Here is a 17,174-nt window from a genome sequence, read left to right as displayed (position 1 = left end):
ACTAGATAACCCTTGTGGCCCCTTCCAACTGTACAATTCTAGGGTTCCATGGTTCTGTGAAAGAGCAACCAGGCCATAACTGCAGCTCTGTGCATGGAGAAATAAGGGTCACCTTACCTTTCTCCTTACATCATCCAGCAAAGTCTGAGGCAAAATTGGTGCTTTTCACTGTTTACCAGCCATGCGTACACCTGTTCTCAAGTCAGTATAGACTGGTGCAAGTGGTTCTCTGCAAGCAAAAATTTCCTTTCTTTCAACAGAGAAAGAGATAATTTTTTGAACTCTAGCATGAGTATGGAAAAATCCAGTGAAGGTGAAGGGAAATCATCCAGAATAATACATATATTATATTGTTATGTAACAGTTTGAGTAAAAATCACCTGTAAAACATTGAAAATACCAGTCTATTCTAATAATAATATTATAATAATTTATTATTTATACCCCACCCATCTGGCTGGGCTTCCCCAGCCACTCTGGGCAGCTTCCAACCAAATATTAAAACACAGTTATGCATCAAACATTAAAAGCTTCCCTAAACATGGCTGCCTTCAGATGTCTTCTAAAAGTTTGGTAGTTGTTGTTCTCTTTGACATCTGGTGGGACGGCGTTCCACTACCGAGAAGGCCTTCTGCCTGGTTCCCTGTTCCCTGTAACTTGGCTTCTCGCAGTGAGGGGACCACCAGAAGGCCCTCGGTGCTGGACTTCAGTGTCCAGGTAGAACGATGGGGGTGGAGACGCTCCTTCAGATATACTGGACACATTAATACTTTATATATAATAATAGACACCCAGGGTTGAATTCAGTTAAGTCATTGCTCTTGTAGAATGACTTCCACTTGCATAAGGGAACTTCTCCTCCCCAAATTTTGTTAGCATAAGAAGCCCTCTGATGAGGCGGGTGAAAGGAGGGACTCTAACTTCCAAATGTTTTATTTATAAATGTTACATGCATGCAGAGTAAATTGCATGTGTGTACAAATGGTTTTATTTAACAGTGGTAAATCCTTAATGTGTGAAGCAGCTCTTGAATAAAAGTAAGTACAAAATAACTCAAAACAGAGACAAAAAAAACCCTGTGTATAGCAGAAGCAGCTGAGATTCAGAATCGGAATAGAGAAAGGAAGTCTTACGGAAAGAATGGCATAAATTATAACAAACCTCAAATGCCACTCTCTACTTGCTGGTTTGGCAGAGAGTGAGAGGACAAATGTCAGGAAGAATGGGTGAGAGCCAAGTGCTATGGGAGGCCATAGAGGGAAAAGAGAAAAGCAGAAGGCAGGGGCCCAAGCATAGGGTGAACAGCAGGTCAGGGCAGAAAAGAGGGACTGCCAGAGCTTGAGAGTTTTAGCATGTGTTGAATTGGAATAAATGTCAATGATAGTTAGAAGAACAGTAGAAAAAGATAAAGAGTGAAGATAAATGGGAAATGGTGCGATAACTTATTGAAGCTAAGTTTAAACATAAAAATCAAGACAAGATTTGTCTTTAAGGCTGTTCCCTTGCTTGCATATGTGATGACATACTGCTTCGGTATATGTATTGTGTATGTATTGTTGACAGAAAAGGTTGATTACACACAAGTGCGAGACATGAAAATGTACTGGAAAATGAAGTGAAGATAGTTTGCTACGTGGATGGGAAATAAGGAACTTTTGTATTTGTGGGCAGGATGGGAATAACAATGTATCTTCTTTTTCACGCTGAAGGAGGTCTGTTTTTACCTTCTGAGAGATTTGTATTTTGACCAGCTTTTCATCCATTTACAATATTTATTCAGTCAAGTTTTCAAAAGCTTTCATACCTGGAACAGTCTAATGTTGTTCCTTCCAGACATTTTGGACTCCCATCATTGTGGCTATTGGCCACGCTAGCTAAGGCTGATGGGACTTGTAGTCCAAAAGATATGGAGGGCACCCCAGTAGGCTAAGCCTACTTTATACTATATGGGTTACAGCTAGGAAGCCCATTGATGAGCTGGGCTTCTGGACTCTGCCCAAAGAGAAAAGAGGACCCTCCACACATCTTCTAGTTGGGGCTCTGGTGGTTTCTCCTTCATACCACACTCTCAAGGTACTTATCACAATCTCATTTGCAGACATGGAGATGTACCCACACAAATATGTATACTAAAACACCTTTCAGGCACTCTGCTCCAAAAATTATTGCATGGAGGGAGGGAGAGCAGAATCACATCCCTGTCTGCAATGTCTTTAATGCACAGGAAAGTAAAGGTCAGAAGAAGGGACCATGCTCTGTACGTGTAAGTGCTTCTGTAATTTAGAAGTCTCATTGTGCAGAGTTCTCCATCAAATAGACTATCCTCTTCAAACCTCTCACTCTGTCCACACACAGACACATAGATGAAGGGGCTGGGTGGGATATGAGGCAAGCTGGCATGATGGTGTGCTCGCTCGCTCTCACTCTCCAAGAGAGCTGCAATTCCTAGCATCCTAACAAACTGCAGTTCCCAGGATTCCTTTAAATGGACTCACATGGAGAAGAACGGAAGAAGGCAAATTATTTTTACATTTTGTGATTTATTCACATGCTTCTTGGGAAAATAATATACTGTTATATATTCTCATACTGTCTGCCTCTCACCTTTTATACTTTACCTGTGACACATGTTACCAGTACAATTCCTCCTGTTATTCTTCCTTGATCTTTGGACCAACTGTTATCAATGTGATTGAGGTAACAACAAATGCAAGCAAGGGCAAATAAAGTTTCAGATGTGCACCCATCTTTTCTTATGTTACTTTTTCGGCTGCTTTTGTTCTTCAAACTGATGAATGGTTTGTGTCAAATGCTCTGGGGGGTGGGCGGAATCCAGGGGGTAGTAGCCATGTTAGCTTATTGTAGTAAAAACAACACAGTGGTCCACATGAACTTTCAGCATAGTAAATTTGTTAGCAAAAACAACAATATTGTGGTATTTTAAGCACTCTGCAACCTTTACATTGCTCTGCTTTTTTCCTGTAGTGGCAATATGCCTTGTGTGGCATATTGCATATTGCCTGTAAAATTGGTGTGTTGAATTTTATATGGTAGCTATCAGTGACTACTAGCCACAATGACTATGGCTTATTTCCACTGTTGGCAGCAATAGGCTTCTGAATACCAGTTGCCAGGAATCACAAGTTGCTTTGCTTTTGGGCTTCCCAGGGGCATGTGGTTGCCCCCTGGGAGAATGATGCTGGACTAGATGGGCTTTTTTCATATTTATATGAATTACTTGTATTGATACAAAGGACAGCTGTGCTCATACACATTTTTAATGCCTTCTACAGAACTGCGCACGCAAGGGCTAAAGCTGATGCTGCAGATCAAGCCAGCCAATCTGCTCGTCAGGAGTGTGACATCGCCAGAGCAGTTGCCAGAGAACTTTCCCCGGGTTTCTACCAGCCAGGTAACATGGGAATTGAGTGTGTTTGCAGAGGAATGATGTTTTCTGCATCATTTTAAACAGATGGATGGGGGGTGCAGGGAGAAGACAACCCAAAATTCCCATTGTACCAGTTGATTTTTGTTGCACAAGCAAGTGGACATTATTGAACCCTATGTCACAGCTTCCACAACGTTGCAGTGCTCTGGGTTTTGTGATTTGCAGAAGGCATGAGGATTTACAGAAATAAACAATCTCCCATTCCCACCACCCTTCTGAGTAATACCCCTCCCCACCTTCTCACTATATAGAAGGATCTGGCAACTTCTGTTTCAGTGTATCTGAAGAAGTGTGCATGCACACGAAAGCTCATACCAAGAACTAACTTAGTTGGTCTTTAAGGTGCTACTGGAAGGAATTTTTTTTAGAAATAAACATATTAAGGCACTGCTCAACAATCCCTGCAAAAGTGATGCTGCAGTAGGTACAAAATATAACCATTTCTTCACTGGCCCACATACTGATCCCAGTGACATGGCAGGAGGCTCTTTAACCAGCAGGAGTGAATCAAAGATTTGTGTCGTGAAACCGGAACATGGCTTAAAGAAGTACAGTACTGTGATAAAAAAATGTTCTTATCCATGTCTTCCCCTGAAAACCAAAGAGTGGCTTAATAGTTCCGTTTCAAAGGCTAACATGGAAAGGAAAGAAATGACATGTTTTACAGAATATCTACCTGAAAGGTTCATGTGACCTTTGGCATATATTCTTGGGTCCTGATTCATATTCAGCTCCTTAATCCAGATATTAAGCAAGATACTTACCGTGTCCTCAGAGGACTGTTCTGTCTAAGTTTATGCATGTTTGAGGTGTTGCATTATCTGAAAGAGAACAAGCTAAAACAGTGTAAGGTTTCCATATCTGTTCCATCATGAAATCATTTTAAAAAGGACATTATTTAAGACCCATATTTTTGAGCAATATCATTTTCATACTAGGGTAATGCAGCATGAGGCTGAGAGATAGTTTGTCTAAGGCCAGTGAGTTTATAATTGACCTGAGACTTGAACTGGAGCCCTCATTCTGAATGCTACACCAGCTGCCTGAATGTATATCGGCATTTCTACACAAGAAGATATATGAGCCTGTAGTAATGCCACTGTAAAGCTCTTGTAATTTAAAGCCCTTGCTATGTTACTTATTTATAGATAGACGCTTACTTTCTTCATGTTTGAAATTTGAAATATGTTTTCACCTTTTCTAGAGCCAGCTAAGATCCACTCTGATATAATAATATGTAGCTTAAAACATTTCTGATGTAACATATGCATAAGTGATGTTGCCTGTTTAACAGACTCTTATTTACCAAAAACAAAAACAAAAACCAAACACCCAGCCTTAAGTACTTGGCAAATAAAAAAGTTTTTAAAAATTGGAATTCTAAATGTTTCAGAAGAAAGAAAAGAATTTCAAAGTTGTTATTCACAGATAACCATGTCCCAGTTGTTTCTGTTTCCTAAGTCAGGTTGTAGTAGCTCCAAAGCTTGCTGATAGGTCCTACAAAAATTCAGTGATGCATCAGATAGCCTCAGTCCTCCCTGCCCGTCATAGACCTTAGGACAAAACTAGATGAGACAGTGGAAATGTGTGAGCATATGCTGACAGATTGGTGCTATGGGAGTGAAGCTGCTAGAAGGAATAGTAGTTTTGGTCATGGAACCTTGCCATATTGCCTAGTTTAGACCTTGGGCAGCTGAATGCTAATAAGCTAGAGCCAGAAACCAGAACGTACATCTTCCACGTAGGCAAGCATAGTCCAAGCCTTCGTATTTTTTCCCAAGTCAGGGAGACACAGTAGGTTTGCTGGATGGCTTGAGCTGCCCTGAAGCCTAAATACACATCACACCTTACCCATCAACCTGCTCTTCATTTGTGACATCAGCACAAAAATCTGACAGTTCCCATTTCTAGCCATGGCAGCTCTCTGCACTTCCTGACTGTAGCTAGGCAACAGTCTCTTGTTGTGTCAAATTGTCCTGAAAGACAATATTGTGGGGAAATGTAATTTTACCCTTTTCTTGACTAGAAATGCTTAGCATGAAAAACAAGCAATCTGTCCTTTAATGAGTACACATCTGCCCATAGGAACTCCAAAGACTGTGGGTCTTTTTATGGAAAGAAAAGAAACTGAAGACAGCTAGCATCTTGCCTTATTTGAGCGTCTTTTTTCCCTTGAATGCAAGTGAGCGCAATCCACTTAAAGAGCCCATATATACTGAAAGCAAAACAGTCTCCCCAGTTTTCAAATCTTTTTTCTTTTGCTTGATGTGTGTTAAGTACCAACATCAGTTAGCTCATTGGCTGAAAATATTACCTATGAAACAAATGTGTCAGTTCTTACACTAAAACTGAATATAAGGAATGTCTGCCAGATATTATGAGTAAAAAAAGATTTATTGGTCTAATTTTTACAGCTATACAACTGTTTGTTGCTTATGCCATCCTTGTAGTAGTTTGTCATATTTTTACTGTTGTAATCTTTTTACTGAATGTCAGAAAATGTTGCATAACTAAAGTGAGCAAGAGGGAGTTACTTATTTTTGTTACTCAGCTATTTGAATCATTAGAAAAAATATATAAACTTCATCTGTGCTATGTGATAATAAATATACAGGCATATCAGGTGTATTCTAGGGGCAAGATATGGAATCGACACAGTAGCAAAGAGCTCACTGAGTTGCCACAGTAAGCTAGCTAGGGTTGCCATATTTCAAGAAGTGAAAATCTGTTGACCTTTACTTAGGAGAAAATCCTGGATGAAACGCCACTTTTTGGAAATTCCCCCCAGATGTCACTTCCGCCATTGAAATCCCACTAATGTCCGGGGAAATCCGAACATACCACAACACTAATCTAGCCATAAAAATGTCAATGCATGTGAACTAAATGTGGGGAGGAGTGACTGCACACAAAGGTTTTCCAGTTCAATCCTCAGCACAGTGTGGCTGTCAGTCAGTACTGAGACAATACTGAGCTACATGGGCTAACCGTGATTTGATACAAGGTCCTATTCTCCAATGGTTTGTGTACATTGAGGCTCCTAATGTCTCACTGTCCTTTAATACACAATGCCATGGGCATGTTCAGTTTCTTGAAAACACTGTCTGATAATTGCATTCACAAAATATGTCTCTCCGGCTTCCCATGAAAAATAATGTGCCCTTTGAAAGAGTGCAGTTTTAAACAACATTAATTCTCTTCTTGGATTCTGAGCCTTTCAAGGAACAGCGCATTCTAGTTTTCTTTAGTCTTTTCTATGAAACTCTGGAGGCAAGTTGTGTGTTTTTTCAAAAGCTACATCTCTAGGGAAAGCATTAAGCATCGTAACATGCAATTGAAAACAAGTTGCCAGCACTTCTGCATGGAGCATTGCCAGACACATTCATTGTCTTTATTATAAATATATATTTATAGCTGCCATAAATATTTGTCCTAACTAGGAACCTTGCTTACAAACTCTGTCTGTGAAGAGGGTTTTCGTGTTATATTACCGTAATTTGTTTTAAGAACACCATTTTAACTGTGATTCCCCGAATTTTCTTTTGCATAGTTAGGATTTATTTCTGTATTTGTTTTTCTCTATATGCTTTTAGGTTATGTGATGAGACAGAGCTGGTATACAGTTATAGTGCCTTTGCATTCTTTCAGCATTCTTTCCTGTTTATGGGAATTATCTCCCCAGGAAGCCTGTCTGGCACCTACAATAATGTATTTTTGGCACTGAAAGGTGATTTTTCATTTTAGCAGGCCTTTTTTATTTGATGAGCAACTCTTCTGCTGCAGTAGTTTTTAATCTGTTGTTTTATTGATGTTATTGTGTGTTCATTGGGGGGAGGGGTGAACTCTCTGTAAATAATCACTGAGAAGTGATATATAAACATATGAAAATGTAACCTAACCTTTAGGACCAGGTGAGTGTGGCCATAGCTCAGTGGTAGAGCACGTGCTTTGTTTGCAGCAGGTTTAAGATTCAATCCTCAGCCTCTCCAGGTAGGAATGAGAGTGTCTCCTTCCTGAATCCCCCTGGAGAACTGCTGCCAGTCAGTGTTGACAGTACTGGGCTAGATGGACCTGGGAGTCTGACTCAGGATAAGGCAGCCTCCAATTTCCTATGACTAATAAATATAAACAAATAAATATTAAATGAATCACTGAGGATTTCATTCATGGTATGTCCTGCAGAGGATCCTAAGGTCCATGAATAATAACAGCTTAAAGGTCCCAAGCCCTGAGGAAGCCAGACTATCCTCCATCAGGGCCAGGGCTTTTTCAGTGATGGCTCCGACCTATGTTCCACAACTGCTGAATTTCAGGGCTATGTGATGGAAATTATTATACTGTTCATAAGTCTTTAGGTCTGGAGACTAATTCTGCAGCTTTCCACTCTAAAATTATGCTGGTTGTTTAAGATAGGGCTTCTAGAAACTTTTGAAGAATCAGGCTATGGTAGATGCATAGGAAATGAAAAATATGAATTTTTGTTGTTATTGTTTATTGAGAATGCATGGCAGAATTTGTATTTGTTTAAAAACCAAAATAAAAATGTGTTTTTAAAAAAGAATGCATGGCAGACATATATAGCAAAGGGCTGATATAAAAATTGAAATTCGATTGTGGTTTTCACCAAGCGTCAGTGATAAGGCGAAAAGCCCAAAGAGGGATAGAGAAGTACAAATGGCACCAGAAAAGTCTCCTTTGGAGAAAGGGTTCACTTAGGTCCCTTTTCTTGCAAGCTGGTGGTAGAAAATTGGAGTAAATGTTGCTCAGTCTGAGTTAAAACTGCCAAAAAGCAAAAGAGAAAGAGATAATAATCAAATGGAAGGAAGAAACTTGATCAAGCGTAATACTGTGAAACAAACTTAGAGGTGATAGGAGTCAGCAAATTAGATGAGAGACGTGATCCTACGCCCATTGAAGTGAACTGGCAAACACTGCAGGCTCAGCCCATGTATTTGAAATGTGATACAGCCACAAAAGTGCTAATGCTATTTTAGGCTGTGTATGCAAACGCAAGACATGGAGAAGCAAGGTGATAGCCCTCTTCTTTGCCTGCATCTACTGGCTCTGCATGGGTTACTTGGTACTTCAGTACTGGAAAGATGCAGACAAGAAGGAAATTCAAAGAAATATTAATGCCAGAAATGAAGCTGCTTGACCCTAGAAGCTGCTTCAGGAAGAACTGACTTTGAAACTTGCACATGTTACCATAAACAATGCTTTCAAGTGGTGAAAACTTGCAGTGTAAAAACAGTGGGCATTTTGCCACAGTTCTGTTTCAGGTTGCCCTCAACTCACTCTCATGCTTTAATTTTGATATACATGGGCTTACTTTTTGAAATCAGGATGTAGAAAAGAAAGTGTCATATCAGAACTTGTGTCCACATTTCTTTTTCTGGGGTGGAAATGGGAGCAGAGTCCTAGGTTTCTCTGATGTCTTGCCACTGATTTGATTTCAAAATGCAATTTCTGATGAAAAGTTTCCAAGTGCATTTGTTGACAGAGAACACAAAACAAGGAAGCAGCAGCGTTTAAAAGCTGCATCTGTAAATACAGTACTAATGAAAGTTTTTCCTATGTTTTAGCTGAAAGAAGGGCATAAAAAGAAAACCACTAGTATTTATGATTTTATTTCTTAAAAAAATAAAATAAAATTGTAAAAGCGATTAATCCAAAAGTAAAATATCCCACAACAGCGAAAGAGAGTAAAAACTATAAGTCTGTTAGACTTATATTTGCTATTGATCTCCTTATTTTTGTTTCAGTAGCTTGATACAAGTGCTCAAGTTTAATTGCTTTTGTCACTGTTAAATTTAGGTCCTGATTATATCAAGCAGCGATTTCAAGAAGGTGCAGATGTTAAGGAAAACCCTGAAGAAAAAGCTCAGGAAAAAGCACCTACACCAAAAGAATCTCCTCACTTTTATCGAAAAGGCACTACACCTCCTGGGACCCCGGAAGAGAGCCCAAGGCAAAGCCCCCTCCCCTCTGCTGAGCCTTCCCCTGCAAAACAAGGCAAAAAGCAAAACTCCTCCTCTGAGGTCAGACTAATCCAAGAAAAAAAGAATTTACCTAGTGAAAATGTGACACCTGTGGTCAACAAACCTCTTTATTCAAAAGCACCTGTGAAGGAGGATATGATGGTAAAGCCCCAGCCAAAGTTGTCACCCCGCAACAATCCTACCCACACAGAGAATGGGGAGTTGCATGATCATTACCACGGCTATTACGTGAAAGCGAATCCAGCAAGGTACCCATTTGAGCTCGGGGAAGACGAGGACCATGCCAACCCATCATCTTCAGCACTTGCACTAGTAGCATCAGCTCAGAAGCCAAGCCCCAACAAATCTGGGATTCAGTTAGATGCCAAAGAATCATTAAAGAAGCCTGAATCTGTTGCACCAAAGAATCCCGCAAATAATGACTTCTATTCTTCAGTGGAGAGAGAAGTCAGTATGGTAGGTACTGAGCACTGAGAGTTCAAGTCTGGGCATAGGCCAGAAACCATGTAAGATATTTCTATTTAGATGAGTTGGCCTCTGAGTGGCCAGGCATATTCAGTGTATTTGGTGGTGTTTGCCTGCTATGTTTTCAGTTTAGTTTACATCTCCATGAGAATTCTCTCACCTTCAAGGGTACAAATGAGAAGCAGTTAATTTGAAGCCTAACTAGAACCCTTTCTGGATTCCTGTTCTTTAGGACTGGACTCTGCAATCCTAACTGAGCACAAACCTTTTCCACGTGGAAATAAGGTATTAAAAAACACTCCTCGCATTCAAGGTGCCCCATGCATTTAGCTCCTGCCAGCCTAGCAGTTCAAAAGCAGTAGATAAATAGGTACCGCTCTGGCTGGAAGGTAAACGGCGTTTCCATGCGCTGCTCTGGTTTCGCCAGAAGCAGCTTCGTCATGCTGGCCACATGACCCGGAAGCTATACACCGGCTCCCTCGGCCAATAAAACGAGATGAGCGCCACAACCCCAGAGTCAGCCACGACTGGACTTAACGGTCAGGGGTCCCTTTACCTTTATGGAAGTTGAAAAGGTACTCAGGATAAATCAGTTTCGCAGCAAGGACATTTACAAAATTAACAACATCAATCAGTTTGATCTCAGTGCTCACATTTTTCTTAACGTTCACATCAAATTAATATCTATGTAAAATATGCTCATAAAATATTTGGCAGGGATGAAAGCAAGCAGTGTGTACGGAATTCTCCCTTTCTTTCACCACACTTCAATAATACTGATAAAGTCAATGGTGACTCTTTCACCAAAAGGCTTTTACTTTTCGTACACACATTAACCCTATTCAGGCATCCCAAAGTCTGCATGGGGTCTTAAACTGTAGAAGGGGGTCAGAGCACACATGCAGGCCCCATGTTCACACAGCTTGGCTTCACTGAAGCCTGAAGAGGGCTTCTAAGTTCTGAATGTGCTTTAGAAGTCTTCCTAAGATGGAAGAACCTACAATATTAAGGTCACTGGGCGGCTTCTAAGTACCCCATTCAGATATTCTTGCAAATTCCTGCTCTAACAGCACACCTGATACCTGCAGACTGGTTGCGGTTTAATGTAATCCCCCTTTTGATTGCTGCAAGCCTAAATAGGCTAGCAGGATCAGCACAGGTTGCTCAGTGACAGTACTGGCAACCCCACCACCACCATTTTTAAACCTGGTGAACTAGTAAGTATTTCTTTTTTCCTTTGCCACTACTGTGTCTGCAATACTTAGGACTCACTGGAGGTCTGCCATCTGCAAATGTCCTAAAAACACTGAGTTACTTCTTCATATTACTAACATGTCCTTCAGACATTGCAGCAGCAGCAGCACGAAAGCTCCTTATCCATGACTCCATCACACACTGCCACTAATGGGTCTGCCCATGGGCTGTAAGGCTTATCACATGGGTTTGTCCCATGCAGTTGCCACCTGGTTAAAATTAAGGGTGACAGCTGGATGGGAAGGATCTGTGTGTGGTTGACCCCACTCACATAGTGACAAGCTTTTGAATGCTTTGGCAGCAGTGTGGAATAAAGTCACAGATAAGAGGCTTCTTGAGGAAGGGCACCTAATGCAACATGGACTGCTGAACAAATACTAATTTTATCATCACTGATAAACATGGCCATATTGGCAATTCAACACCATTTTTATGGGCAACTTGGGGAGGGAGGAATCTGCTTCACACTTTAAATTGGAATTACATTAGCTGGTGCTATGCCAGTGTTTCACTGGCATTGTTTGCATTCAGCACTGGGGATTGGCTTCATTTTACTAAATAGTTTTCTTTAACAGCAAATTTTGCTCATAAATCAAAACTAGAGATTGTTTCCCCAATCAAGATTTACTGGCTATCATTTTAGGGATGTTATCCAGTGAAAACAACTTCTGTTTTCATGAACAAAGATTCATTGGGTTTTTCACACACTCACACCCTTGCTGACTACCTTGGTTTATTCATACATTGCTATGTTTATGCTGTAAATGAGATTATAAATTTCTTGTCTTTCACAGAACTGCTAAGAAAGCTTCTCATGTTATATTTTTATATGTACCCATCAAATATTTCACATCTTTAAAATACAATGTGTGAAGTGAAGAAATGTATGTTTGTAAGCATGCATGGGTGCTTTAGAAAAGAATCTGAGATAGACTGTAGCTCCCTTACGGTGCATCCTTTTGTAGCAAACATGGGGTTTGTACTGTGCAACAATTTAGGAAACTTTTATTTCAGGATGTAGGAGAATAATCCAAAGGCTATAATCTTATCAGAGATGATTGACTCCTTCACTTTCCTAAAATTTTGGATTAACTTTTTGAACGTGCAAAGAAATCTGTGGCTAAAGTGAATTCAGGAGTTGTCCTCCTAGGACGGCAGATCGTGTAAAACTGGTTTTCAGGGCACAGTAAAAGGACACCAAACCAAACTACAGCTAATATTTAGAAGCATAAGAGGGAAAGAAAAACAGAAATATTAACTTAATGGTCATTTCACAGATGATTGTTTTCTTACATGTTAGTTGCCTTACACAGGCTTTGCCCTAAAGGGCAGTCTAGAAATATTTAAAATAATTTGCTGCAACTTTTGTGTAGATAAAAAATACACATAAATACAGAAGTGATACAAGTTTAACATGATGATGGTGAAACGTGGCCTTAGTTACTGAGTTAGCAAAAACATTGACAGTTCTTCTGCTCTTTGAGTTCTGTTCCAGAGAGTCTCCCAAATATCCAGATAAGAATGCAATTGATTCTTTGTCAAGTGAATGAATTTCCTTGATTGTTGGTTTGGATTTTGCCAAGTGAAATACCTGTCCTCCACCAATATAGGGATTGATGCTGTGTGTTTTTGATTCCACACGCACACACAACCCACCCCAGCCCAAAGGGTGTGCTTATGATTACCCCTTCAACCCTCACACACTTTGCCCAGAAATTTTATATATATATATATATATATATATATATATATATATATCGCAGATTGTATTTCTGCAATGATTAATAATGAAAAAAACAATAAGTATAAACAGGATGATAGAAAATTTAACAGTTTATTAGAATGTTATAGTAAAGTATTAATATTATAACAAAAATATGTACATCAGGCTTATATTTTAATGTTCACAAAATGCAAGAAAATCTCATTTTTGGTTACTAGTTATTATAGATTCGCATGAAGCTGTAAGACGATGACTGTGCCTTCGGTATGCAGTTTTGCTGTGTCACAGAGGGCAAAAAAATGAGAGAAAGTCTAAAAATAAAACAATTATTGGTGGTTAATGAGTAACATTAGCGCCTCAGTGAGACAGAAGTTAAAATGAACACACATTTTAGCAGTACCCAGTTAAGTTAGAATGTTGATGATGGTAGCTGACTGAATTATATTGGAATAAATGTCATCATATTTTTTTAAAAAAAATCAAGAACAAAAACAAGTATCAGGGAACTCTGCAGAAAGTCACTGCTAGCAAAACTAGTTCAGAGAGAATGGGCAAGTGGACTTTTAGCAAATTCCACCACCATCCCTACGTCCAGAGCACAGTTGCGGGTGGGGGAGGCTGCCAAGAACATTAGAGGAAAGGTTAGTGCCTTTATGCAAGAAGGGTATTCTTCTTTTGCACGGACACCATTGGAACAATTGAATGTGTGCTACAAATGAGGTAGCTCAGTTTGTTTTTTACTTATTTCAAAGCAAGAGATAACCTCTCTGTCCTCAGGAGATCTCCTGTGTAGCTTCCAGTTATTTTGAGCATCAAAAGTATTTCCAAAATGATTTGTGTGCTACCAAGGTCTAGTTGGCACAGACGTTTTGTATAATGTTGCTTGCAGATTTCCCTTTTGTCTTCAGTACTATTTCAACCCTTGGGGGGCGGGGGGAATTACCTTCCTTATTCTACCTCTTCTCCCAGCCTTTTCAGAAACAGAGAACCTCCAGTGAATCATTCCGCAGAAATGAGAACCGCAAAGCTATTGGAGATACTATCTGATGAGGTTTGAGAGCTTAATCAGAAGTGCTAGAAAATGTTTTGAATAAGTCTTGGAGTACTGAAATGATTTTTTGTTTATATGACAATATATTGGTAAACTACTACGTATGTTTATAAGGGATACACTGATTCTAAAACAAAAAAAATTAGAACTATGTGAATAAATCACATCGTTGGGTTACAGGGCTACCTTATATCAAGCCAAGCAGCTGGTCTACAGAGCCCAATACTGTCTGTTTTCATAGGTAGAGGCTTTCCAAGTTTGGAGCCGGATATCTTTCTTGTCCTGGTACATGATGTTCTTTTAGCCAAAGAAAACGGAGACTGGCCATGGGATCAATGAGCAACAGCCCTCCCCTTCACTGTGCTCCATAAATAAGGGAAATCTGCATGAAAAATAAGAACTACTATTAGTTATAATAGTAGACTAATCAAAAACTAACATTAGCTTTTTATAGTTGATCGTCTTTTTCTTTTAATATGCTGCCTCCTAACAGTGAGCCAATATGTCACTGTATTATACCGCGGTGTGCTGTTTTTTTTGGTTTTTGCTTTTAAATACTTCTTTATTTTACATGCTTCCCTTTTTTATGCCTTAAGCTTACTGTTATATAAGAGTTGTACGGACAATTCCGGGCATGCATAACGCTTTTCTGTTACAGCTTCTTTCTAACACCTGTTCAAATCAGTCATGGAAAGCAGAGACTAATTTTGCCTTTTTCTATTTTAAGCGCTTGTAGAAAGCTGTGAAGCCTTATTTATGGCGCTTCACCCTAAAGCATTTTGAAGTCTCACTATAAATGTTTTAAAAGCCAGAAATAAAAGTCACATTTTTAATTCCATGGGTGGAGCAAAGTTCTCTGGACTTTCTTTGATCAATCCAAAATGCCTAAGCAATTCAGAGCGGGGGTTTTGGCATTGCTCAAGGTTCCCCGTCCCATTCTCTCATTCTCACTCCTTGAAACTCTCCATTTATCTTTCTTCATAATCCAGCAAAGCATAACCTTTTTATTTGAGCTTAATCCATAAATTTAGTTCCATGGTAACATTTAAGGCTGCATTCACATGGTAGTTAATTTCATTTCCCTAACTGTTGATTTCCATATTACGTTTGAGCTTTCACATGATATAAAAGATGCTTCTGGAATTCTAGTGGAATATAGTTCAAGTTTAGGATCATTTGGCTGTTAATTGGCTCCAGATACAATGCATTTGTGGCCCCATTAACGCAGAAAATCACAGGCATAAAGTGACAAAATTTTGGGTAGCATAGTCATATATCACTTCCCTGCTGTTTTATGGGTAAGTCGTGAGGGAACAGAAGCATACATGATATTTATTTATTTACTTACTTACTTACTTACTTACTTACTTACTTACTTACATACATACATACCCCGCCCATCTGGCTGGGTTTCCGCAGCCACTCTGGGCGGCTCCCAACAAAATATTAAAAATACAATTAAAACATCAAACATTAAAAACTTCCCTAAACAGGTGCAGAAAGAGTGGAAGAGTTGTGAAGTTGTCTCCAATGGTGTTTGTTGTTGTGCCACACCACACCCACTGCTGTGAATGGAATTTAGCTTGACGTGCCAGTATATTGGTCAAAAGGCCACGGTTCCATAATGCAACAGATACTGCGGCATGAAAGGAATGCTAGAAAAGGAGAAAGTGCTAGTCAGGAAAACTAATTCAATATCCCCTGAATCTGAATGCACCCTAATAATGCTAGGATCATATTGGGATTGAAATGTGCCTTTGAAGGTTGCTCTGAGATTATGCATATGGTGTAGCAGAGGCTGCTCTCCTCAGTTTAGAGCTGAGGTATTAACTGCCACGGCAGTAATGTGTGGCATCATCCCAAACGCAGCCTGTTGTGGAGAGTTTCTGGGCCACCATCAGCCACCTTCCGGAATCAGTAGTTGGTGGTATGGGAGTTTTTCATGTTAGGCCCCAGATCAATGTGCTACACATTGCAGGCACAGAGGACTAAGTCATCCTAAGGATGCCATTTCCAATACCTTCTACATAATGTGCTGCTCCAGCTGTTTGAAAGGTGAAGAAACAGCACTTCTTCATGATCCACTTGAGGAGATTAGGATAACAGATGACTATATGCTCCTTTTTTGTGTTAAAGGAAAACCCACATATTTTAAATTGTGAGAAGTCAACAAGAATTTTTTTTAAAAAAAGAAGAAGAAGCAATTTTATACATTTCATGGGCCAAGCATGACCTGCTTATAATAATCTTTTCACTTTCACTGAAACCATTAAAATGATGTCTGTATTACAGGCAGAGGGGATGGTTAAGTTGGTTGTGCTTTCTTACCATTTTTACATCTATTAACAGCAAAACATCTCAAAGTGAATTGTTCCTCTGCAGAGGATTTGTATAATCTGGCTCAGATGAGGGAGGGGAGAATGTGTGACTGACATTGCAAGGGCTAACATTTCAATATAGTTCTTTTGCTAATCTTTGTTTGCTTTTGCAAATGTCAGCGAATTTTGTTTTGTTTTTTCCACTTGCCACGAAGGCAGAAAAACCTTCCTTCAAAATATATTATTTATAATATTTGTACAGCAAATAGATATCAAGGTGAAATGGGGTTGAAGCCTTCCACTTTTTTTTTTCAATCTTCACCTGCACTTCTAAGAACCTATGCACTGTTTGAAGCCCTTAGTGTTGCTCTGTTTTCCACCGCATAACTAGATTTCTAGGGAGGGAAACTGCTCAATCCATATGATAATCACACTTTTATTTACTTTCTCCTATTTTAGAAGATGTTACATAGTTGGGTGTCTCAAGAAATCACACTAAAGATGTGTTGAATCAGGAACAAAATTTATTGCTTCCAAAATAACATTTCAAGAGGGCATAGTAAAACCACAAAGAAGAAAGAGTCACATCTTGTGTTTTTGCTATTATGACACAATTTAGAAGCAGAATAATGTTCAAGGTTACGGTTGATCTAGTCATTATCTTATTTTTTGTGAATGTAATCAAACTCCATTTTATTTCATTTTCAGGGTCCTAATTCAATCATGATTGTCCTGGTAATGCTGTTGAATATTGGTTTAGCCATTCTTTTTGTCCATTTTCTAACTTGATTGGAATTAGGAAAGGTAAGAATGGTCTCATGTTTCACCTGAAATTCTCTCCTGCCCCCAAATCTCAGTTCTAATCCTTCCCATTTCAAATGACAAAGCTTTACTATTTGCAAAGTTTAATGTTCTT

General features: G+C 39.4%; 1 protein-coding gene across 3 annotated transcripts in view; it reads left to right on the top strand.

The window, feature by feature from the left end:
• The window catches only part of JPH1 (junctophilin 1), a 61,503-nt gene that overhangs the window by 41,957 nt on the left and 2,372 nt on the right, over positions 1 to 17,174 (top strand). For 2 of the 3 annotated variants that reach the window (XM_082233833.1, XM_082233832.1), the window contains exons 3-5: positions 3,294 to 3,412; positions 9,263 to 9,903; positions 16,967 to 17,062. In XM_082233833.1, coding sequence (XP_082089959.1) covers positions 3,294 to 3,412; positions 9,263 to 9,903; positions 16,967 to 17,047 — 841 coding nt within the window. In that variant the 3' untranslated portion in view covers positions 17,048 to 17,062. Of the gene's footprint in view, positions 1 to 3,293; positions 3,413 to 9,262; positions 9,904 to 13,858; positions 13,941 to 16,966; positions 17,063 to 17,174 lie in introns of all 3 variants that reach the window. The other variant, XR_014222180.1, reaches the window with a different exon arrangement.

Source organism: Podarcis vaucheri, assembly GCF_965113315.1.
Source record: "Podarcis vaucheri genome assembly, chromosome: 8".
Lineage (NCBI taxonomy): Eukaryota > Metazoa > Chordata > Lepidosauria > Squamata > Lacertidae > Podarcis > Podarcis vaucheri.
This window is presented reverse-complemented; position numbering and strand designations above follow the sequence as displayed.